The sequence below is a fragment of the Dreissena polymorpha genome, chromosome 2 (assembly GCF_020536995.1).
Source record: "Dreissena polymorpha isolate Duluth1 chromosome 2, UMN_Dpol_1.0, whole genome shotgun sequence".
Lineage (NCBI taxonomy): Eukaryota > Metazoa > Mollusca > Bivalvia > Myida > Dreissenidae > Dreissena > Dreissena polymorpha.
The window spans coordinates 17,035,636-17,059,023 of record NC_068356.1 but is presented as its reverse complement, the minus strand read 5'-3'; the positions used below and the strand labels follow the sequence as shown (position 1 = coordinate 17,059,023).

Genomic DNA, 23,388 nt, shown 5'->3' with positions numbered 1-23,388 from the left:
GTCGCAGAAGAAATTGAAAATGTTCTAGTAAAATGTGCGATATATTTACTGAGTGAAGTTTCTGGAAATGGCCCCGGGTTAACATGTTATAAATGACACATTTTGGTTACGACTTTCTTTAGGTACACAACTAATAATTGTATGCGATTGGTATTAAGCACTGCTATAATTTTAATAAGCCATGCATAATTTTACTTTTTCAATGATACGTTACATTCAGTTTCAAAGTCTCATTTATTCTTTAATAATATGATACAATATAATAGTTTATCGATTCACACTAACGTTATATGTTATACAATAAACATATGATGTTGATATACAATCAAAGAGTATAATTATATATTGATTTAATTTTAAATTTTCTCAAGGAACACAATATATTTTTGGAGTGAGTCTTTTTAATGAAAACAATCAAGCTTGAGTGTAAAGATATTTCACCAAATTATATATTTTTTATTTCACGGATAATTCATATAATGGTAAAGAATGGATTTGATCTAAATTCTTACCTACTGACCAGTGATAGGTAATCCAATGAAAATTGTTCCAGTTGTTGTTTTGCCTAAAAACAAAGGTGGTTTAATGTCTCTAAAGTGCATATTTTCCGACTGCGGTCTGGTGAACTGAAATGTTCAATGCTGTCGCTTGCTAATCGCTAGACACACACCCTGTACGTCGATAATCCAAACTGAGTAGGATAATTCAAACTGAAGAAACAAATGGCGACAGAAATAAAAACTTCAGTCATTTATTTCTAAGAACACGTTTATTTATGTTGAGTTGTGACATGATAAACGTTTCTTTTTTATAAAATGTTATTTGCCGGATACAATGCTCTAATAAACCCATAACAATTAAAAACAATTACGTCAAAATAAAATGAATATGTTTGAAAATCTTGAAAAAGTAAATGAAATTGTCGAAAGGTTAAGGCCAAAAGCAATTGTAATCGAAGGTTTTTAATGTTTAAATGCTAGGACTTTAATGTATTAACCTTTCATGTATGTATGTAAAGAAATGTATTGGCGTAAATGCTCGAAAACGCAATATATTCGTATTTGTTTGGGACAAAAATATACAAATTGGATAATGACCTAACTAGTGTATGGATAATGCCAAACTAACATCAAGAAGTCGATGGATAATGACCAAACTGCCAGATGTCTTTATGTCAGTTTGGATTTATCCATAAAGTGAAATACCCGTCCTGCAAACACATGATTTTAAAACAGAAACACACTAGATGTTAAAAGGAAAATTTTATAGGACATTCCTGATATAATTTGGCATATCTCTGTTACAGTTTCGTTCGCTCTTTTGTCAATTAACGTGTAAATAATTCAACACATAGGTCGCATTTCATGTCAATTAGCATTTTTCGAAGACAAATTTATCGTGTTTTTACTAGAAAACTATTAAATCATTGCACAATTCAAAATGCCTGTGTGTGTCAGACATTCACTATCACATATGTAGAAAAATTACGTCATTGTAGTAACTAAATTAGCAGAAATTATAAAATAGTCATCTACCTTTCAGTTTCGGCCAACATTTTTTCTTCAGTTTGAATTATCCAACTGAGTTTGGATTATCGACGTACAGGGGGTGAGACAGGCACGTTTGAATAATTAACGTCAGTCCGCCATCAATTGAAATAATTTGCATATATACCCTTTGCAATCAATTTTATGGATTTATGTAGTACTGTATATACCCGGTACTCGGTTTGAATGTGTCGACCAATGCTGTGGACGTATTTTAATTAATATTCTTAAACTTACGTCATGTATTTATGTTCATGGACAAAAATGTGAAAAGCTATAATATAGGGTATTTGTTTTGTCACATTTTTAAATTATGAGAAGTCGGGTAAAGGCCTAGTTTTTTCGTGAAACTTGAAATTGTATGTAACCCTAGAGTTACACAAGTGCACGGGGTTGCTGTCAAGGATTCTAAAACTGTCGACTACTAAATTCACAGGTCCAAATATAGTTTGCCGAACGATTACTGTAATCAAGTGTTTACTAAAAATTCAAAATGTCAAGTGCTTCCAGTTGCGTTAGCTACCATATTTAGAAAGTTAGGTTATTGTGGATTACTGCATCCGTCCTGTTATCGCCGCTGTCCGATAAAAGGGTCAACGCACCCGCAAAAGGGGTTTCTTAGATATTCTTGAGCCCGTAAGGTCAACAGACGCTACATTGTGTCCACCAATGAAAAAGACTGCTTCAAGGGCCAGCACTCTACGATCCGCGCTTTGGTTGAGCCGGGCATGCTTGGGGGGACGGCAAACGAATACACGCATGCGCAATCGCCTGTTTGCGCACCCGAATTAACAGCACCTCACCTTAATATTTACCCGTGGCAGTCCACAACCGTCACACTTAAAATCGTCCAGTTGCAATTAGCTAAGTTATTTTTCAATTTGTGGAATATTCGTCAGATTTAGACGCTGTAACATAATGATTGCGGTCGTGTTGTTTTGCCTTGGGTGCATAGGGTATATGTATGTATATTTGTGTTAACTATTATTAAAATTATAAATTACTTTATTAAACCGCTTGTATTTTCCTGATTATGAACTTAACTTTTACACAAATAACTGGACACATGACATGGTACACTATTTAACGCGATTATGTTTATATGTTCGCAGGTATTTGCGCTGGCACTTCTCGGTGTTCCGGCGGCTCTCGATTCCCGGACCGGAACCCAACATCATCACAGGGAACCTCGTGCAGATCCTAAGAATGGTACTGATATTTGTAACACTTATCTCAACTAGTTATTGGGACGTGAAGTTAAAGGTGTCTCACTCAAAATCGTGTTCGACAATGAATTATATTAACTAATTGTTAGTAAATTGCTCAAGTGCTGGAAGAATTTTCTTCTAATTTGCATACAATATTTATAATCAAACGCTTGCAATGATTTATTGTTTCAATAAATAAAACGTATTATTTTGTGTAATTCCCTTTTTAATTCCGTCGTTAACGTAATAGTGGTGATATTTTTTTACACAACATTGTTTGGTTTTAAGGCACACATGATGATATTTCCCAATAAAAACTTTATTATATGAATAGTGTTTATATATTTATCATTCGCCTACGAATATGATTTGTCAAACGAAAATATTAACTGTAGGGGCAGTTGGATGCGATGCTGACCTGGGGCCGGAAGTACGGGCGCGTGTTTGGCTACTTCGAAGGCTGGACACCCGTAATCGCGGTCGCTGACCCCGATATTCTCCGAGAAATCCTCGTCAAGGACTTCAACAACTACCGCAGCAGAAAGGTGGCTAGTGGTTTTAGTAGACGTTCTTGATTTTATATCGTTGTTAATTATTTTTGTATCATCGGAAGTAGTTGTTAATGCTGAAACTAGCTTGAAACCAGTCATTGCAAACACGTGTTTCAGTTTTAGCTGACGGGTACTAACAAGCGGTTTTCTAACATTTGACTTCATTGATTTAACTTAGTTCTACAAAAAATACTTTCACGGGCATGTTAACCTGTTTAGCAAAAACTGACATCTGATCAATTGCGAGTCATGGAAGTTGTTCTTATTCATGCTTTTGTTTACATGTTGCAGCCGTTTCCACTGGCTCCACGGAAGTCGCTGGGTCTCTTCCTTGAGAACGGTGACCAATGGAAGAAGAGCAGAACGTCACTGACCCCAGCGTTCTCCAGCGGTAAGCTGCGTGACATGTTCGCCACCATCAACAGCAGTGTCGACCATCTCGTCTGCAACACAGACGACAAGTGCAACATCGGGGAAACGTTCGATGTGTACAGGTTAGAATCACAGGAAACATGTGTACATTATTCCAATGTCCGTTTCGTTCACATCAATTACAAGTAAAAACATAATGATTTATTAAAACATTAAAATCACACATATATATAATAAGGCGACTTAATCGTTGAGCTTTTTTTGTAGTCTGTACCAACGCCTTACTTTGGATGTAATCGGACAGTGCGCGTTCGGTCTGCAGACGAACGTCCAAACGGACGAGAATGACGACTTCCTGAACAACATCCGGGTCCTCTTTGACGGACTGTCCAAAACCATCCTCCAGCCATTAGTCAGTAAGTATCTGTGTGGCTTGGCTGGTGTATTTTACATTATCATTATGGTTTGTAGTAAAACTTTCAATAATTAAGTAATTTGAATATAAATACCAATGGTTTATTAAATGATGTGTTCTTGCGTTTGTTATTTAAATAAGAATATTTAACTTATGCGTGTTTTAGTTACTTAGTTTTCCTTTTATTGTGGTCCTTTTTTGTCTTTGATGTATTTGTGTAAAATTCGATTTTACAGTTACTTGTAGGTATGGTACTAAGTTGAAAGAATTTAAAGTGGACAATAGGTATACATCATAGCGTAACACATTTACACTTCATTTAATTCAATGTTTCTACTTTCCAGTGCTGATGCCGTTCGTGTCACACTTTGTGTTCGCGCTGAAGAATATCGTGTTTCTTTTCGGTATGAACCCCGTAGTGCGCCTGCGCAACCAGATGAGGGAGGTGGTCAAGATCCGCAAGCAGATGGGGGTCAGTACCGAGATATATATTGATGTGTTTGTGTGCGCCTGCGTGTGCGTGCGTGCGTGCAGCTGAAATACATAGGCAGTAGAAGTAATACTAAGAGCTCAACAGACGAATGCAAACATGACGTAACATGATAAATAATTACGTAGAGTACACTGCGTTTAGAAGAGTAGGTGTTTTTAAATGCAAGTGATTGGCTCAAATTGATATTATATATTATCGTTGCCGTATTTTGCGAAAACTAAATTGTGTCCACAAATAGTATACTAGTAGTAACAGTTGTAACTGCACTTTCAGAATGATAACATCCAACCGGATCTTGTTCAGCTGATGGTGTTCCCGAATAGCGACGGCAAACGGAAGTCCGTGGTGCCTATGAGCGACCGCGAAATAGTCGCGCAGAGTTTGACTTTTCTGCTGGCCGGATACGAGACTACGTCAGCAGTTCTCGCGTTCCTCACGCACGTGCTAGCTACGCACGATGACGTGCAGACGAAACTTTGCCAGGAAGTGGACGAGGTGCTTCAGGACAAGAAAGTGACGTATGAGCTGGTCAATAAGATGACGTACTATGACACGGTCATTGACGAGGTGTGCCGATTGTACCCCACTGCTTCCATGTAAGTACATTTCAAGGAAATAGCCTGGACATTATCTATGAATTTCGGGCTATAGGTGTTTTCTTAACCAGAATTTTTTAGGTGTAGACAGAACTACAATGAATTATAAAACAAAAAAGAAACTGAATGTAAATGTTAACGACGAGAAAATGTCGTTTAATTATGTATGAACATATATAAATTACACATTAAATTATGCTAACTACAAATATCAACAAATTGACATGTCGTTTGCACAAGCATGTGATAAACCTAATTATATAACGAGCTAGATAAATCAATCAATCAATCAATCAATCAATTTGTTTTTCAGGATTGTGACACGCGTGGGCGCCTGTAGCCGGAAGTACAAGGGCATCAGGTTCCCGGCCGGCATGGCAATCCAGGGTAACATCTGGGCCCTGCATCGTGACCAGGAGTACTGGGAGGACCCAGAGGAGTTCCGGCCTGAGAGGTGAACTGACTTGGCTTTTTTACCTCACCTCTGACCGACGTGCTCATGGTGAGCTTTTGTTATCGCCATTTGTCCGTCGTGCATCTTCCGTTGTGCGTCCTGTGTCGTCGACATTTACATAGTTACTTCTCTAGAGGCCCCCTTTAATGTCACGTCTTCATAAAACTTGCTCAAAACGCGTTTACTATTAATATCTGTGACGAGTTCGAAAATTGTTCAGGTTGGTTTATAATATGGCCACCAGAGGGAGGGGCAGTTTTCCTTAATGGCTTTATCAAAACCTTGTTGACACTCTTGAAGTCACATTTATCGTCCAATCTTCATGAAACTTAGTCAGAACATTAGTTATAATGATATCTTAGATGGTTTAAAAAAAAAATCCGTTCGGTTGCAAAACATGGCCGCCAAGGGGCGGGGCACTTTTCCTTGTATGGCATAGTAAAACCTTGTTAAATAATAAATCACATTTTTAGTCCAATCTTCATGCAACTTTGCCAGAACATTAGTCCCAATTATATCTTTGATGAGTTCGATAATGGTTCTGGTCTGTCGAAAAACCTGGTTGCCAGAAGGCGGACGGTTTTCCTTATAAGGCTATTGGATAATCTTATTAACATTCTAGAAGCCACATGTATAAACCGATGTTCATGAAACGTATTCAAAACATTTGTCCTTATTTTTCCTGGGTGAGATCGAAAATGGGCCCGGTCTGTTGAAAACGTGGCCGCACAGGGCGGTGCATTTTTACTTATATGTCTATTGTAAAACCATGTTCTCTAGAAGTCACATTAGTCAAATCTTCATGAAACTTGGTCAGAAAATTTGTCCTTATGATACATGGACTGAGTTCGAAAATTGTTCCAGTCTGTTGAAAACATGGTCGTCTGGGAGCGGGGCATTTCTCCTTGCAGTAAAACTTTGTTAACACTCTAGAAGTCACATTTATTGTCAAATCTTTATGAAACTTGGTAAGAACATTTGTTCTTATGATAGCTAGGCTGAGGTAAAGTATGGTTATGGTTTGTCGAAAACTTGGCCGGGGGCTGGACATTTTTTCTTCTATGGCTTTAGTGAACTATTGTTAAAACTCTAGAAGTAACATTTTAGTGCAATCAAAATTAAACTTAGTCAGAACACTTATTATGATAACTTTTCGGTCGAGTTGGAAAATTTTCTGGTTTGTTGAAAAACATTGCCGCTGGAGGCGGCGCAGTTTTCCTAATACGGTTATATTGATAATTGTTTGACGCTATATTAGCAATATTAATTGGCCAGTCTTCATCGAACTTGGTCAGAACATTTGTCCAAATGAAATCTTGGCCCAGATTGAAACTGGGTCATGTGAACTAAAAAACTAGGTTACTAAGTCAAACTAAAAACAGCATAGTAATACTCTCGAAGCCATTTTATTGTCAAATCTTAATGAATCCACTCGCATCTTTTTCAGAATAGTCTAGTTTATTTGGGTCTCAAGTGAGAAACTTGGGGCCCATGACCGACTTGTGCACTCCGCACAATCTTACATTGGATATAACTTCAAATTGAACAAAAACTTATTATACTGATATAATATATGATAATTTATTAAAATGCTTATATGACAAGCTAATTGTGTTTTTATTTACAATGAAGAACACATTATCAATATATTGCCGATTAAAGTATTTCGAACTTTTATATTGTGATTTCAAAATTTATTGTCAGACCATGTACATATTTGGCTTTAACTAACGTTGCAATATGTATTTAAGGTTTGCAACCGAAAACAAGTCCAACATTCGACCGTACAGTTTCTTACCGTTTGGGGCGGGTCCCCGGATGTGCATCGGCCAGAGGTTCGCCCTTCTTGAGATCAAGGTGGCCGTCTGCCGGATACTGCAGCACTTCACATTTGTCAAGGCCTCAGAAACCGCAGTACGTATATTGTATTTTCCACTTCTTTTTCGCCACGTTTGGCTTAAAGCTTTATTTTTGCTGTGCCCGTAATTTAAAAGTAATGGGCAAAGTTCAACAAGTGGTCTCTTACTTAAGTATACACATGCACATATACCCATGATAATTAAGTATATTTTAGTACATGTAAACTGTTGCGCATCATTCAAATGGACCTCTCTGGTTGTTTTGCAGGACAAGTTAACCCTACTAACGAGGGGTGCAATTGTACCTCGTGATGGCGTGAATCTTAGAGTCACCAGACGACATTCTATTTGAAAGCAACCGGATGTTTATCCGGTATTCCATCACATAAGCTCGACAAAGAAGCACATACAAAATAAATTATTATATTGTTTGCTACTCGATTAACACCTTTGTATACTTCTATGATCACATATATCTGTGAATAACATGGCACTGGGTCTTGGGCCTTATCCAGCAATATTCAAATTAAAACCTTGAACACAATTCATACGTGGTAGGTGTACTTTTTCTTCAGTGTGATGAAAAAAGATTTAAGATATCCATATTTCTGATATACTATGAGTTAAGATTTTGTATGCTAGTTTTTATATATAATAACATTGTGTTACTATAGTGTAGAATTCAGGTAGCTATTGTGTTCAAATACAAGACATGTTGGGGTAAAATGCAGTGATCTTAAAACTTTAACAGAATAAATAAGTAATTGTCGAAGACACTTTTAACTTATATTGCAACGACATGTAACAAATGGTAATCGTGCGAGTTTTTGTTGAATGTTTGGTACTTTTAAGTGTTTAAATGTGACCTACTCTGTACATTGATGTATTACATGTATGTGTTGATTTTACTTTTTTGTTTGCCATTTTTACTTGAAGCTGATGTTTGTATATATATTATTACCGCATGAGATTTCCATTTGAACTGTATCTCAATATTATGTGTAATGTTATTATGTTCAATATTAAAGTATATTCTATTCAAAAGATAAGAAGCCAATACATGATTAAGTACCACTTGGAACTCCAAAATGTAAAATGTTGTAAACGGAAAATGTTTTATTACTAGTTGTTTGTTTGTTCATGCACTGTAGGTAGGTTTGAAAAACTCAAGTAGACGCTAAACATAGAATCAAAGTCGTATTTCGCACCGCACTGAAATATGACGTTTTATATGGGATACTACTTTTGTTTGTTTATATGTGGAAGGAGTTTTGTTTGTGTATGTATTTTTACATTGTTATCAAGTAACACTATATATTTAAATTATTAGAAATAATTATGTAATGTTAATTTAGTGCTTTCTTTTGTTTTTCATGATCTCTTGTCAAGAACCAAAACTTATCATTACTATTTTCTTCCGATTGTGTTTGCTCCAGTCAGAGCAGTAATGTAGATATGAAACACACTATCGGGAACCACAAAACTGACCAAAACTGAAAGTGCCTTAATCACACACGTCATGCTGATGTTAGTGTTTTGTTATAATTAATTCTCAATAGTGTAAAAAAAAATGAAGAAAAAAAACAACAACAACAATTCAATAAGGAAATGTATGTTTGGCTTCATTGAGCTAAAACATTTAATGCACGATGATATAATTAATTCTGGCTTCCGAATGGTTTAACTAGTGTAGCGCGATTTTTTTGAGGTTACCACCGAGTACTGTGAAAGCGGTTGGACAAAGTAGAGATATGCGTGTTCCTGTTCTCTGCTCACGTGTCTTGACACTTCAAAAGATAAGAAGCCAATACATGATTAAGTACCACTTGGAACTCCAAACGTTTTTAAATTTCAACCTTAATCATTTTGGAACTTGGATTTTGCGCTCCATCTTCTTTGCAGTGACTCCTCACACTTTTTGATCGTATCCGATCAAATGTATATATTGGCTTAAGCGTAACATACGTTATTACAGTGATATTTTTTATTTACAAACAAAAAACTTGACCAGATGCATTATCAATTCCGTTTTTAATAATTCAGAATACTAAGACGTCACTTAAATAATTCAGAAACGTATAAAAAAGCTTATATGCTAATATAAGCATTGTCAGGATAAAAAACAACAACACAAGGGCAGCAATTGAGCTTTGCGTAAACCGTGATCATACATAAACACACGTACGTCAAGGGAATTACTGCTTAACATTATGACACACGATGCGTGTAATAGAAATGGCACTCAAATATATGATAACGCACACACACATGAATACAACGTTGAAACTGCCATTTAAAGGTAAATGGAAAACATTAAATTGAAAGCCATAGAATGACGATTTTACAACCCGCAGCTTTTTGACTTCCTTAATTGTGAACGCAAACGGCATAACACGTGATTTTGATTTCAACACGTCATTATGAATGGCTTTTTCAATACAAACTAAACGTTTAACAGTTTTAGCGTTTTCACATGCTATATAGGTTGTGCATATGTGTGTCCTTTTCAAAAGCAAGGGGCGTGCGTGGACAGGAGCTGACTGTGGTTAAGTGAGGTTAGATGGAACTGACTTACACAACGGTGTATATATATATATACCATATATCAGCGAATTGTGTATCGTGTTATTTCTTACAATTTGACCCAGCATGTATAGAAATATAACAAGATATATACATTTCCAGAATAAGACCGGCTTCATGAAAATCGCTGCAAAATTGATGAAGTTATGGCTGTTCAAAGCGATGCACCCCGTTTTCGAGTGATTGCGGGTTGGATACCTTGTTACATATATTTGATAGTGAAATTCTTTTTTCAGAAAAGTTGATTTTTCGTTATAATGTGATAATTTATCATTCAAAATGATGTTTTCACTGATTAATATCATAGCCACACGCTAACCACCTGTGAAAGCGAAGGGTACTTTTACCTTTTTCTAAAATTGATTTTTTCAGCTGAAATTTATCCATATCTGATGGTAATATCTGAGGCATATACTAATTACTATACCATTTTTTCAAGGCTCATTTTTCCAGCGTTTCTCCAGTGATGGAGTAGTCGTCAGTTGGTTTTTAAATTTCTAGTGTATGCTTAAGTTCATACACAATCGTGTTATAGTCATCGCAAAATCCGAAAATGTGTTGAAGCGGAAAAACAAATAAGAATATTTCCTTCGGGTTAGGTTTCTGAATTATGTATGATTGTCTAATAGCAGATCCTGCGTTGTGTGCGATATCAGCTGTTGCAGCCATATCTTTAGCTCAAAGCTGATTAGGTCCTTGCGCTTTAGAAAAAAACACTAGGATACTTTAGCATTTCAATCATGGTAGAAGCCTGTTTATTCGTTATGTCTAAACAAGAACTACATAAGTCTATTGTTTTTTAACGTTACTGCGTCATCGTTTGCGTATGCGTCTCCTTTGGTTTTAGTTAGTTTACCTTCAATAAGAATATACGATTACGCAGGATGAGTAAATGTATTATCCAACCCTATTTCGATAGTTATATCACATGGTGAATAACAATTAGTACTATTTACAGTCTCATACGCCTTAAACTCATATTTTTCCATTCATTCGTCACTTTTTATAGTTTCTGTAAAATTAAATATTTCACTCCACATTGTTGCTATTTTGTATTATAAAAGAAAAAACATCTTAAGCAATAAGAAAACCGGATAATGTGTTTAACCTTTTAACAAGATCTTAAATTGATATTGCGTTAGCCCTTGCGGTAACTCTCTTCATCCCGACGCCGGAACCTGCAAGCAACTTGTAAATGTTTGATGACTTACGACGCTCCGCTTTATCCATATTAATTAGAGACGTTTATTTGTCCTTCGGTTATTGCGTTAATTGTGGATTTGTTAGTGTTTTATATACATCAATCAAAGCCTTTGTTTTGGCTACGGCTACATCTTTTCCAACAGCTTTAGCTTTTTAAACTAACTTCGTTTGCGTCAGATTTTCCGGCTTCCAGAGCCTTTTTACGCAGGTTCTGTTTTCGATGCGCTTCTCATTATCGATGTCGTTTTTGCGACAGTTAAAGCCGTTTTAGCAACAGTTGATCCTGCCAGTCGCTTCAGGAAATTAAGTTTAAACCTATTAATTTACGCTTGATTGCATAAAAAGCATAAGGCTTAATTGAAACGCTCTCGAGTGCGTTTCCTGTGACTAAAACCAGTACTTGGTGTCTATGGGCGAATGTAAAGAACGCTCCCACAACGGGAATCGAACCCGTGACCTCCCGATCGCTAGGCGGACACCATATTGACTACACCACTGCCACGACACCCACTTCAGGAAATTTGAGACAGTATCAAATATTTCAGCACCGTCAATAACATGTTTTTATGTAACTTCTTTAAGTTGTAACAATCATTTAATAGTTAGCAACATTAATTTGTTATACCATTCTTTGTCTACTACCCTATGTCACAACCGTTCATTTGTCATGTCATAACTCACAAGTCGTAATGCAAGCAGGTTAACGAGTGCGTGCGGATCAGAAGGCATTAACGTTCTTCATTGTCCTTTCTTATTTGATGGAACATTTGTTGTCTTTTTAGGTTTACATATATTGGCTTAATAATGGTTCTTTACTTAATCCCAGAACTAGATCGAATCTTTCCCGTTTCAGGATTCACAAGTGCGTTGGTGCTTACTATAATTGTTTTAAGCTCCCAAAGTCCTCTGGAATATCCACGTCTACACGGGTGATTGTGGAAGGTAAACTGTCCTGCAGTATGGCTATCACTCCTCGTTGTCAACTGATGTCTATGACATCCAGCTGACAGTAATCCAATCGTTGGGCAAAAATGTCGACGTTGCCCAAGCAGCATACATTTATTTCGTATTGCTTACTCTGCTTCAGACAACGACTTTCTACTACTTACACGCTACCATCCCATAATAAATGAAATTTATGTGCGGTTCAACCAAACGTTGTTTAATATGCGTAGGGCGTATGTTGCTGGTCTGGTACATGCATACACCGCCACACGGCAAAAGAGTACTGGGTTTTGTCCACATATTCTGATGTTTGGCAGACACCCGCGTCTAGCTATTGACGCTTTCCTGGCGCTCCCGACTGACAGTCTACAGTCCGAGTATAAACGAAAGCTTCAGGACGGCCTCCGTTTTGTGTATGACAAGGCACAATAACAAGCCGAGAAGACATCGGCAGTCAACAAACTTAGATATGATCTTTACGCTCGTAGCTCTGTTCTCCTTCAAAGTGACCGTGGACTTGTTAGGGATTTATCCATCCTGGGAAAACAGAAGTTAGCAGACTGATGGGGGTCACATCCATATATCGTCATCCAGAAATCCAGTGAAGATTAACCGGTGTAAGAGGTTAAACTGGAAGGAACTGGCTTTAAGAAATCAAAAACTCTTCGTCGAAATTTACTCTTTCCGTTTACTAGTATGAGTGCAACGGTCGTCAAGGACAACGATGACGAGAACTGCAGTATCAGTCATGACTCAGTCGACAAGGGGAACATGATTTCAGTAATACAGGTGATGATACACGAAGAACTGTGGACCATTGTGATGACACGTATACCGGTCAAGTGGGCCCATACGGTATCCCTGCGAGGCAAGGCGGAAATAACGGGTTTAAAACCATTCAAATTGATTGAGACCCAAAAGAACCACAGACCTAAAAAATGGATGACAACTGGAGAATAGAATATTTGATTTTTAATTTATCTTCGAGTAGTATAGTGATTCGGGCTTTGACATATATTTTAAAATCATTTACTTGAGTGTGTGAAAAGTGTGGTTGTGTAATATTGTTTCTTGCATTACTTTAGTGTACGTTTTGTATACTGGTACTAAATTTTGTGATCAAAATGCTACATGCCATATTTTGTAGTTTTTTAGGATCTTCCCATTGATATAACGTGTTTAATCAGCATATATATTCTAATATTAAAATGTTATCAAAGATAGCCTATGATATTTGTTTTGAATTACGAAGTTGACGCAGTCATTTTGACATCGACTTGCAAACCATTTTAGTAAATACCTGAGCGGCTAGAGCGTCTGTCTGACTAACAGGAGGTTGTGAATTACAAAATCAACAATATCCTTTTTGTGCCGTTGTAGCATGAAACACAGTTTGGCTAATTTACTGGTATTAATCAAGACGAGTAAAAAACATTAACACTAAAAATGCTAGCTTTATTATGACAGGCACGTCTTGCTTAACAATTTGTATTATTTTTATTTAAAAAAAAGGCGAGTATTTTCAAGTGGTTTAATCTTCAAATGTTATTTGAAAATAATATTATACAACTTAGCAGTAATGTGTATGGAAATCATTTCTTCTGAACCTGAAAACAGGAATGTTAAGAATAACCACATAATTATTAAATACGTATCATGAGCTTAATTTTAAAATTAAATATTTTAAAATAGTTGTATCGTTTGTTTTTGCAATTATAACTCATATCAATTGCATCAAATTGATAAATAGTTTTTAAAATAAATATTAACGTATTGTCTACCAGTTGTCAGGATGGCCGAGTGGTCTAAGGCGCGTGGGTTCAAATCCCACTTCTGACAAAAGTTTTTAGCTTTCGACTTTCAATTTTATTCGCGTATGAGCAGTATTATAGCCAAAATTGAAAAGATAATACGCTGATTTCAATCATCGGTCAGACATGTATTCATAGCTTAGAGCTCTCAATATCTAGCCTGTTCGACAGATTATGCACCGCGTGTACCTCAAAATGTCTAATTTCTTTTCTAAATAAATGAAACATTTCTTAAAAAAAACATGCAAGAAATGGCTCAGTAGCTCAGTGGTTAGAGCGCAAAACTAGTAATCTGGAGGTCGTGAGTTCGATCCCCGCTGGAGCCTCTTTTTACACCTCGACATGCAAAACATTTTGGTCAATACCTTAGCGGCAAGAGCGGTTGTCTGAGATAAACAGGAGGTTGTGAATTACAAAATCCACAAAATCCTTTTCGAGCCGTTGTGGCATGCAACACAGATTGGCTAATTTACTGGTATTAATCAAGACGAGTAAAAATTTGAATACATTAACACTAAAAAATGCAAGCTTTATCACGACGGGTACGTATTGCTTAACAATTTGTATCGTGTTTTTTTTTAAGAAAAAGTTGAGTATTTTCAAGTAGTTTAACCTTCAAATGTAATGTGAAAATAATATTTTACAACTTAGCAAAAATGTGAAAGGAAATCAGTTCTTCTGTACATGAAAACAAGAATGTTAAAAATAACCACATAATTATTGAACACGTATCATGAGGTTAATTTTAAAATAAAATCTTTTGTAATAGTTGTATCGTTTGTTATTGCAATTATAACCCATATCAATTGCATCAATTTGATTGATAGTCATTAAAATAAATATTAACGTTTATATCTACCAGTTGTCAGGATGGCCGAGTGGTCTAAGGCGCCAGACTCAAGGTTGTCTACCTTCATAAAGAGTGTTCTGGTCCACGTATGTGGGCGTGGGTTCAAATCCCACTTCTGACAAAAAGTTTGTAGCTTTCGACTTTCAATTCTATTCGCGTATGAGCAGTATTATAGCCAAAATACAATAGCTAATGCGCTGATTTCAATCATCGGTCAGACATGTATCCATAGCTTAGAGCTCTCAATATCTAGTCCAGTCTAGTAAACTGGTGTCGTGAGTTCGATCCCCACTGGAGCCTCTTTTTACACCTTGACTTGCAAAAAAATTTGGTAAATACCTGAGCGGCTAGAGCGTCTGTCTGATAAACAGGAGGTTGTGAATTACAAAATCAACAATATCCTTTTTGAGCCGTTGTGGCATGCAACACAGTTTGGCTAATTTACTGGTATTAATCAAGACGAGTAAAAATTGGAATACATTAACATTAAAAAAATGCAAGCTTTATCATGCAAGTACGTCTTGCTTAACAATTTGTATTATTTTTATTTAGAAAAAGATGAGTATTTTCAAGTGGTTTAACCTTCAAATGTAAAGTGAAAATAAAATTATACAACTTAGCAGTGAGGTGTATGGAAATCATTTCTTCTTAACCTGAAAACAGGAATGTTAAGAATAACCACATAATTATTGAACACGTATCATAAGCTTAATATTAAAATTACATATTTTGAAATAGTTGTATCGTTTGTTATTGCAATTATAACTCATATCAATTGCATCAATTTGATTGATAGTCTTTAAAAAAAATAATAAAAACGTTTATCTCTACCAGTTGTCAGGATGGCCGAGTGGTCTAAGGCGCCAGCCAGACTCAAGGTTGTCTACCTTTATAAAGAGTGTTCTGGTCCACGTATGTGGGCGTGGGTTCAAATCCCACTTCCGACAAAGGTTTTTAGCTTTCGACTTTCAATTTTATTCGCGTATGAGCAGTATTATAGCCAAAATACAATAGCTAATTCACTGATTTCAATCATCGGTCAGACATGTATCCATAGCTTAGAGCTCTCAATATCTAGTCTGATCGTCAGATTATGCACCGCCTGTATCTCTTTAAAAAAAAACATGTCAGATATTGCTCCATAGCTAAGTGGTTAAAATGCCAGTCTAGTAAACTGGGATCGTGAGTTCGATCCCCAATGGAGCCTCTTTTACACCTCGACTTGCAAAAAAATTTGGTAAATACCTGAGCGGCTAGAGTGTCTGTCTGATAAACAGGAGGTTGTGAATTACAAAATCAAAAATATCCTTTTTGAGCCGTTGTGGCATGCAAAACAGTTTGGCTAATTTACTGGTATTAATCAAGACGAGTAATAATTGGATTATATTAACACTAAAAAAATGCAAGCTTTATCATGACGGGTACGTCTTGCTTAACAATTTGTATTATGTTTACTTAAAAAAGATGAGTATTTTCAAGTGGTTTAACCTTGAAATGTAATGTGAAAATAATATTATACAACATAGCAGTGATATGTATGTGTATGGAAATCATTTCTTCTTAACCTGAAAACAGGAATGTTAAGAATAACCACATAATTATTGAACACGTATCATGAGCTTAATATTAAACTTAAATAATTTGAAATAGTTGTATCGTTTGTTATTGCAATTATAACTCATATCAATTGCATCAATTTGATTGATAGTCTTTAAAAAAATATATAAACGTTTATATCTACCAGTTGTCAGGATGGCCGAGTGGTCTAAGGCGCCAGCCAGACTCAAGGTTGTCTACCTTTATAAAGAGTGTTCTGGTCCACGTATGTGGGCGTGGGTTCAAATCCCACTTCTGACAAACGTTTGTAGCTTTCGACTTTCAATTTTATTCGCGAAGAGCAGTATTATAGCCAAAATAGAATAGCTAATACACTGATTTCAATCATCGGTCAGATATATATCCATAGTTAAGAGCTCTCAATATCTAGTCTGATCGTCAGATTATGCACCGCGAAAACCTCAACATTTGCTTTTCTAAATAAATGAAACATTTCTTTAAAAAAAATGTCAGATATGACTCCAAAGCTCAGTGATTAGAGCGCCAGTCTAGTAAACTGAAGCTCGTGAGTTCAATACCCACTGGAAGTTCTTTTACACCTCGACTTGCAAAACATTTTGGTAAATACCTGAGGGGCAAGAGCTACTGTCTGATAAACAGGAGGTTGTGAATTACAAAATCCACAATATCCGCTTTGAGCCGTTGTGGCATGCAACACAGTTTGGCTAACTTACTGGTATTAATCAAGACAAGTAAAAATTTGAATACATTAACACTAAAAAATGCAAGCTTTATCATGACAGGTACGTCTTGCTTAACCATTTGTATTATTTTTATTTACAAAAAAGATGAGTATTTTCAAGTGGTTTAACCTTCAAATGTAATGTGAAAATAATATTATACAACTTAGCAGTAATGTGTATGGAAATCATTTCTTCTGAACCTGAAAGCAGGAATGTCAAGAATAACCACATAATTATTGAACACGTATCATGAGCTTAAAGGGGCCTTTTCACAGATTTTGGCATTTTTTAACTTATTCATTAAATGCTTTATATTGATAAATGTAAAGATTGGATCGTAAAAGCTCCAGTAAAAAATCAAGAATAAAATTTAAAAAAAGGAAAAGAACATTGCCCGGAGCAGGATTCGAACCAGTGTCCCCTGGAGTCCTGCCAGAGTCCTGAAGTAAAAACGCTTTAGCCTACTGAGCTATTTCGCCGAATACACATATTCTTCGTATTTTATACGTTATATAAGCAGTCTTCGTAGTTATACAAAATTTAACGACAAAAACAGAACTCTCCAAATTATTCAATCGTTTCGCGTTGCAACGCTTTATAATTTTTAGGTTTTATAATCGTCAAGAGATGCATATAATGGCTATATTAGAGCATGGTAAATGTTCAGTATTACTGTTTCCTCATAAATATCATAACTAAAACGAAAATTTGCGAATCTGAAACAACTTTTTTCAATTTTGTCAATTTACCAAAGCGTGAAAAGATCCCTTTAATTTTAAACTTAAATAATTTGAAATAGTTGGATCGTTTATTTTTTCAATTATAACTCATATAAATTGCATCAATTTGATTGATAGTCTTTACAATAAATATTAACGTTTATATCTACCAGTTGTCAGGATGGCCGAGTGGTCTAAGGCGCCAGACTCAAGGTTGTCTACCTTCATAAAGAGTGTTCTGGTCCACGTATGTGGGCGTGGGTTCAAATCCCACTTCTGACAAAAAGTTTTTAGCTTTCGACTTTCAATTCTATTCGCGTATGAGCAGTATTATAGCCAAAATACAATAGCTAATGCGCTGATTTCAATCATCGGTCAGACATGTACCCATAGCTTAGAGCTCTCAATATCTAGTCTGATCGTCAGATTATGCACCGCGTGTATCTCTTTAAAAAACATGTCAGATATTGCTCCATAGCTCAGTGGTTAGAATGCCAGTCTAGTAAACTGTGGTCGTGAGTTCGATCCCCACTGGAGCCTCTTTTTACACCTTGACTTGCAAAAAGATTTGGTAAATACCTGAGCGGCTAGAGCGTCTGTCTGATAAACAGGAGGTTGTGAATTACAAAATCAACAATATCCTTTTTGAGCCGTTGTGGCATGCAACACAGTTTGGCTAATTTACTGGTATTAATCAAGACGAGTAAAAATTGGAATACATTAACACTAAAAAAATGCAAGCTTTATCATGACGGGTACATCTTGCTTAACAATTTGTATTATTTTTATTTAGAAAAAGATGAGTATTTTCAAGTGGTTTAACCTTCAAATGTAAAGTGAAAATAAAATTATACAACTTAGCAGTGAGGTGTGTGGAAATCATTTCTTCTTAACCTGAAAACAGGAATGTTAAGAATAACCACATAATTATTGAACACGTATCATGAGCTTAATATTAAAATTAAATATTTTGAAATAGTTGTATCGTTTGTTATTGCAATTATAACTCATATCAATTGCATCAATTTGATTGATAGTCTTTAAAAAAAAAAAAAAAAACGTTTATATCTACCAGTTGTCAGGATGGCCGAGTGGTCTAAGGCGCCAGCCAGACTCAAGGTGCGTGGGTTCAAATCCCACTTCCGACAAAGGTTTTTAGCTTTCGACTTTCAATTTTATTCGCGTATGAGCAGTATTATAGCCAAAATACAATAGCTAATTCACTGATTTCAATCATCGGTCAGACATGTATCCATAGCTTAGAGCTCTCAATATCTAGTCTGATCGTCAGATTATGCACCGCGTGTATCTCTTAAAAAAAACAACATGTCAGATATTGCTCCATAGCTAAGTGGTTAGAATGCCAGTCTAGTAAACTGGGATCGTGAGTTCGATCCCCAATGGAGCCTCTTTTACACCTCGACTTGCAAAAAAATTTGGTAAATACCTGAGCGGCTAGAGTGTCTGTCTGATAAACAGAAGGTTGTGAATTACAAAATCAAAAATATCCTTTTTGAGCCGTTGTGGCATGCAAAACAGTTTGGCTAATTTACTGGTATTAATCAAGACGAGTAATAATTGGATTATATTAACACTAAAAAAATGCAAGCTTTATCATGACGGGTACGTCTTGCTTAACAATTTGTATTATGTTTACTTAAAAAAGATGAGTATTTTCAAGTGGTTTAACCTTGAAATGTAATGTGAAAATAATATTATACAACATAGCAGTGATATGTATGTGTATGGAAATCATTTCTTCTTAACCTGAAAACAGGAATGTTAAGAATAACCACATAATTATTGAACACGTATCATGAGCTTAATATTAAACTTAAATAATTTGAAATAGTTGTATCGTTTGTTATTGCAATTATAACTCATATCAATTGCATCAATTTGATTGATAGTCTTTAAAAAAAAATATAAACGTTTATATCTACCAGTTGTCAGGATGGCCGAGTGGTCTAAGGCGCCAGCCAGACTCAAGGTTGTCTACCTTTATAAAGAGTGTTCTGTTCCACGTATGTGGGCGTGGGTTCAAATCCCACTTCTGACAAACGTTTGTAGCTTTCGACTTTCAATTTTATTCGCGAAGAGCAGTATTATAGCCAAAATAGAATAGCTAATACACTGATTTCAATCATCGGTCAGATATATATCCATAGCTAAGAGCTCTCAATATCTAGTCTGATCGTCAGATTATGCACCGCGAAAACCTCAACATTTGCTTTTCTAAATAAATGAAACATTTCTTTTAAAAAAATGTCAGATATGACTCCAAAGCTCAGTGATTAGAGCGCCAGTCTAGTAAACTGAAGCTCGTGAGTTCAATACCCACTGGAAGTTCTTTTACACCTCGACTTGCAAAACATTTTGGTAAATACCTGAGGGGCAAGAGCTACTGTCTGATAAACAGGAGGTTGTGAATTACAAAATCCACAATATCCGCTTTGAGCCGTTGTGGCATGCAACACAGTTTGGCTAACTTACTGGTATTAATCAAGACAAGTAAAAATTTGAATACATTAACACTAAAAAATGCAAGCTTTATCATGACAGGTACGTCTTGCTTAACCATTTGTATTATTTTTATTTACAAAAAAAGATGAGTATTTTCAAGTGGTTTAACCTTCAAATGTAATGTGAAAATAATATTATACAACTTAGCAGTAATGTGTATGGAAATCATTTCTTCTGAACCTGAAAGCAGGAATGTCAAGAATAACCACATAATTATTGAACACGTATCATGAGCTTAAAGGGGCCTTTTCACAGATTTTGGCATTTTTTAACTTATTCATTAAATGCTTTATATTGATAAATGTAAAGATTGGATCGTAAAAGCTCCAGTAAAAAATCAAGAATAAAATTAAAAAAAGGAAAAGAACATTGCCCGGAGCAGGATTCGAACCAGTGTCCCCTGGAGTCCTGCCAGAGTCCTGAAGTAAAAACGCTTTAGCCTACTGAGCTATTTCGCCGAATACACATATTCTTCGTATTTTATACGTTATATAAGCAGTCTTCGTAGTTATACAAAATTTAACTACAAAAACAGAACTCTCCAAATTATTCAATCGTTTCGCGTTGCAACGCTTTATAATTTTTAGGTTTTATAATCGTCAAGAGATGCATATAATGGCTATATTAGAGCATGGTAAATGTTCAGTATTACTGTTTCCTCATAAATATCATAACTAAAACGAAAATTTGCGAATCTGAAACAACTTTTTTCAATTTTGTCAATTTACCAAAGCGTGAAAAGATCCCTTTAATTTTAAACTTAAATAATTTGAAATAGTTGGATCGTTTATTTTTTCAATTATAACTCATATAAATTGCATCAATTTGATTGATAGTCTTTACAATAAATATTAACGTTTATATCTACCAGTTGTCAGGATGGCCGAGTGGTCTAAGGCGCCAGACTCAAGGTTGTCTACCTTCATAAAGAGTGTTCTGGTCCACGTATGTGGGCGTGGGTTCAAATCCCACTTCTGACAAAAAGTTTTTAGCTTTCGACTTTCAATTCTATTCGCGTATGAGCAGTATTATAGCCAAAATACAATAGCTAATGCGCTGATTTCAATCATCGGTCAGACATGTATCCATAGCTTAGAGCTCTCAATATCTAGTCTGATCGTCAGATTATGCACCGCGTGTATCTCTTTAAAAAACATGTCAGATATTGCTCCATAGCTCAGTGGTTAGAATGCCAGTCTAGTAAACTGTGGTCGTGAGTTCGATCCCCACTGGAGCCTCTTTTTACACCTTGACTTGCAAAAAGATTTGGTAAATACCTGAGCGGCTAGAGCGTCTGTCTGATAAACAGGAGGTTGTGAATTACAAAATCAACAATATCCTTTTTGAGCCGTTGTGGCATGCAACACAGTTTGGCTAATTTACTGGTATTAATCAAGACGAGTAAAAATTGGAATACATTAACACTAAAAAAATGCAAGCTTTATCATGACGGGTACATCTTGCTTAACAATTTGTATTATTTTTATTTAGAAAAAGATGAGTATTTTCAAGTGGTTTAACCTTCAAATGTAAAGTGAAAATAAAATTATACAACTTAGCAGTGAGGTGTGTGAAAATCATTTCTTCTTAACCTGAAAACAGGAATGTTAAGAATAACCACATAATTATTGAACACGTATCATGAGCTTAATATTAAAATTAAATATTTTGAAATAGTTGTATCGTTTGTTATTGCAATTATAACTCATATCAATTGCATCAATTTGATTGATAGTCTTTAAAAAAAAACAAAAAAACGTTTATATCTACCAGTTGTCAGGATGGCCGAGTGGTCTAAGGCGCCAGCCAGACTCAAGGTTGTCTACCTTTATAAAGAGTGTTCTGGTCCACGTATGTGGGCGTGGGTTCAAATCCCACTTCCGACAAAGGTTTTTAGCTTTCGACTTTCAATTTTATTCGCGTATGAGCAGTATTATAGCCAAAATACAATAGCTAATTCACTGATTTCAATCATCGGTCAGACATGTATCCATAGCTTAGAGCTCTCAATATCTAGTCTGATCGTCAGATTATGCACCGCGTGTATCTCTTTAAAAAAAAACATGTCAGATATTGCTCCATAGCTCAGTGGTTAGAATGCCAGTCTAGTAAACTGGGATCGTGAGTTCGATCCCCAATGGAGCCTCTTTTACACCTCGACTTGCAAAAAAATTTGGTAAATACCTGAGCGGCTAGAGTGTCTGTCTGATAAACAGGAGGTTGTGAATTACAAAATCAAAAATATCCTTTTTGAGCCGTTGTGGCATGCAAAACAGTTTGGCTAATTTACTGGTATTAATCAAGACGAGTAATAATTGGATTATATTAACACTAAAAAAATGCAAGCTTTATCATGACGGGTACGTCTTGCTTAACAATTTGTATTATGTTTACTTAAAAAAGATGAGTATTTTCAAGTGGTTTAACCTTGAAATGTAATGTGAAAATAATATTATACAACATAGCAGTGATATGTATGTGTATGGAAATCATTTTTTCTTAACCTGAAAACAGGAATGTTAAGAATAACCACATAATTATTGAACACGTATCATGAGCTTAATATTAAAATTAAATATTTTGAAATAGTTGTATCGTTTGTTATTGCAATTATAACTCATATCAATTGCATCAATTTGATTGATAGTCTTTAAAAAAAAAACAAAAAAACGTTTATATCTACCAGTTGTCAGGATGGCCGAGTGGTCTAAGGCGCCAGCCAGACTCAAGGTTGTCTACCTTTATAAAGAGTGTTCTGGTCCACGTATGTGGGCGTGGGTTCAAATCCCACTTCCGACAAAGGTTTTTAGCTTTCGACTTTCAATTTTATTCGCGTATGAGCAGTATTATAGCCAAAATACAATAGCTAATTCACTGATTTCAATCATCGGTCAGACATGTATCCATAGCTTAGAGCTCTCAATATCTAGTCTGATCGTCAGATTATGCACCGCGTGTA

The 23,388-nt window shown here is 35.7% G+C and overlaps 1 protein-coding gene and 9 non-coding genes across 10 annotated transcripts; all 10 read left to right on the top strand.

The window, feature by feature from the left end:
• Positions 1–912: 912 nt before the first annotated feature.
• Positions 913–8,845, top strand: LOC127866046 (cytochrome P450 3A24-like). Its single transcript, XM_052406297.1, has 10 exons — positions 913–2,509; positions 2,660–2,756; positions 3,151–3,300; positions 3,598–3,800; positions 3,946–4,094; positions 4,438–4,565; positions 4,860–5,182; positions 5,496–5,636; positions 7,388–7,550; positions 7,764–8,845. The coding sequence occupies exons 1-10, from the start codon at positions 2,466–2,468 to the stop codon at positions 7,845–7,847; spliced, it is 1,482 nt and encodes a 493-aa protein (XP_052262257.1). The 5' UTR covers positions 913–2,465; the 3' UTR covers positions 7,848–8,845.
• Positions 8,846–14,290: 5,445 nt separating this feature from the next.
• Trnat-agu (transfer RNA threonine (anticodon AGU)) lies at positions 14,291–14,363 on the top strand. The gene has a single exon. It is a non-coding gene; the product is annotated as a tRNA-Thr (tRNA).
• Positions 14,364–14,901: 538 nt separating this feature from the next.
• Trnal-caa (transfer RNA leucine (anticodon CAA)) lies at positions 14,902–15,008 on the top strand. The gene is made up of 2 exons: positions 14,902–14,939; positions 14,963–15,008. It is a non-coding gene; the product is annotated as a tRNA-Leu (tRNA).
• A 715-nt stretch (positions 15,009–15,723) lies between these two features.
• On the top strand, positions 15,724–15,834 carry Trnal-caa (transfer RNA leucine (anticodon CAA)). The gene is made up of 2 exons: positions 15,724–15,765; positions 15,789–15,834. It is a non-coding gene; the product is annotated as a tRNA-Leu (tRNA).
• A 799-nt stretch (positions 15,835–16,633) lies between these two features.
• On the top strand, positions 16,634–16,744 carry Trnal-caa (transfer RNA leucine (anticodon CAA)). The gene is made up of 2 exons: positions 16,634–16,675; positions 16,699–16,744. It is a non-coding gene; the product is annotated as a tRNA-Leu (tRNA).
• Positions 16,745–18,081: 1,337 nt separating this feature from the next.
• Trnal-caa (transfer RNA leucine (anticodon CAA)) lies at positions 18,082–18,188 on the top strand. Its single transcript has 2 exons — positions 18,082–18,119; positions 18,143–18,188. It is a non-coding gene; the product is annotated as a tRNA-Leu (tRNA).
• Positions 18,189–19,854: 1,666 nt separating this feature from the next.
• On the top strand, positions 19,855–19,965 carry Trnal-caa (transfer RNA leucine (anticodon CAA)). Its single transcript has 2 exons — positions 19,855–19,896; positions 19,920–19,965. It is a non-coding gene; the product is annotated as a tRNA-Leu (tRNA).
• A 1,337-nt stretch (positions 19,966–21,302) lies between these two features.
• Positions 21,303–21,409, top strand: Trnal-caa (transfer RNA leucine (anticodon CAA)). Its single transcript has 2 exons — positions 21,303–21,340; positions 21,364–21,409. It is a non-coding gene; the product is annotated as a tRNA-Leu (tRNA).
• A 795-nt stretch (positions 21,410–22,204) lies between these two features.
• On the top strand, positions 22,205–22,315 carry Trnal-caa (transfer RNA leucine (anticodon CAA)). The gene is made up of 2 exons: positions 22,205–22,246; positions 22,270–22,315. It is a non-coding gene; the product is annotated as a tRNA-Leu (tRNA).
• Positions 22,316–23,117: 802 nt separating this feature from the next.
• Trnal-caa (transfer RNA leucine (anticodon CAA)) lies at positions 23,118–23,228 on the top strand. The gene is made up of 2 exons: positions 23,118–23,159; positions 23,183–23,228. It is a non-coding gene; the product is annotated as a tRNA-Leu (tRNA).
• Positions 23,229–23,388: the final 160 nt, after the last annotated feature.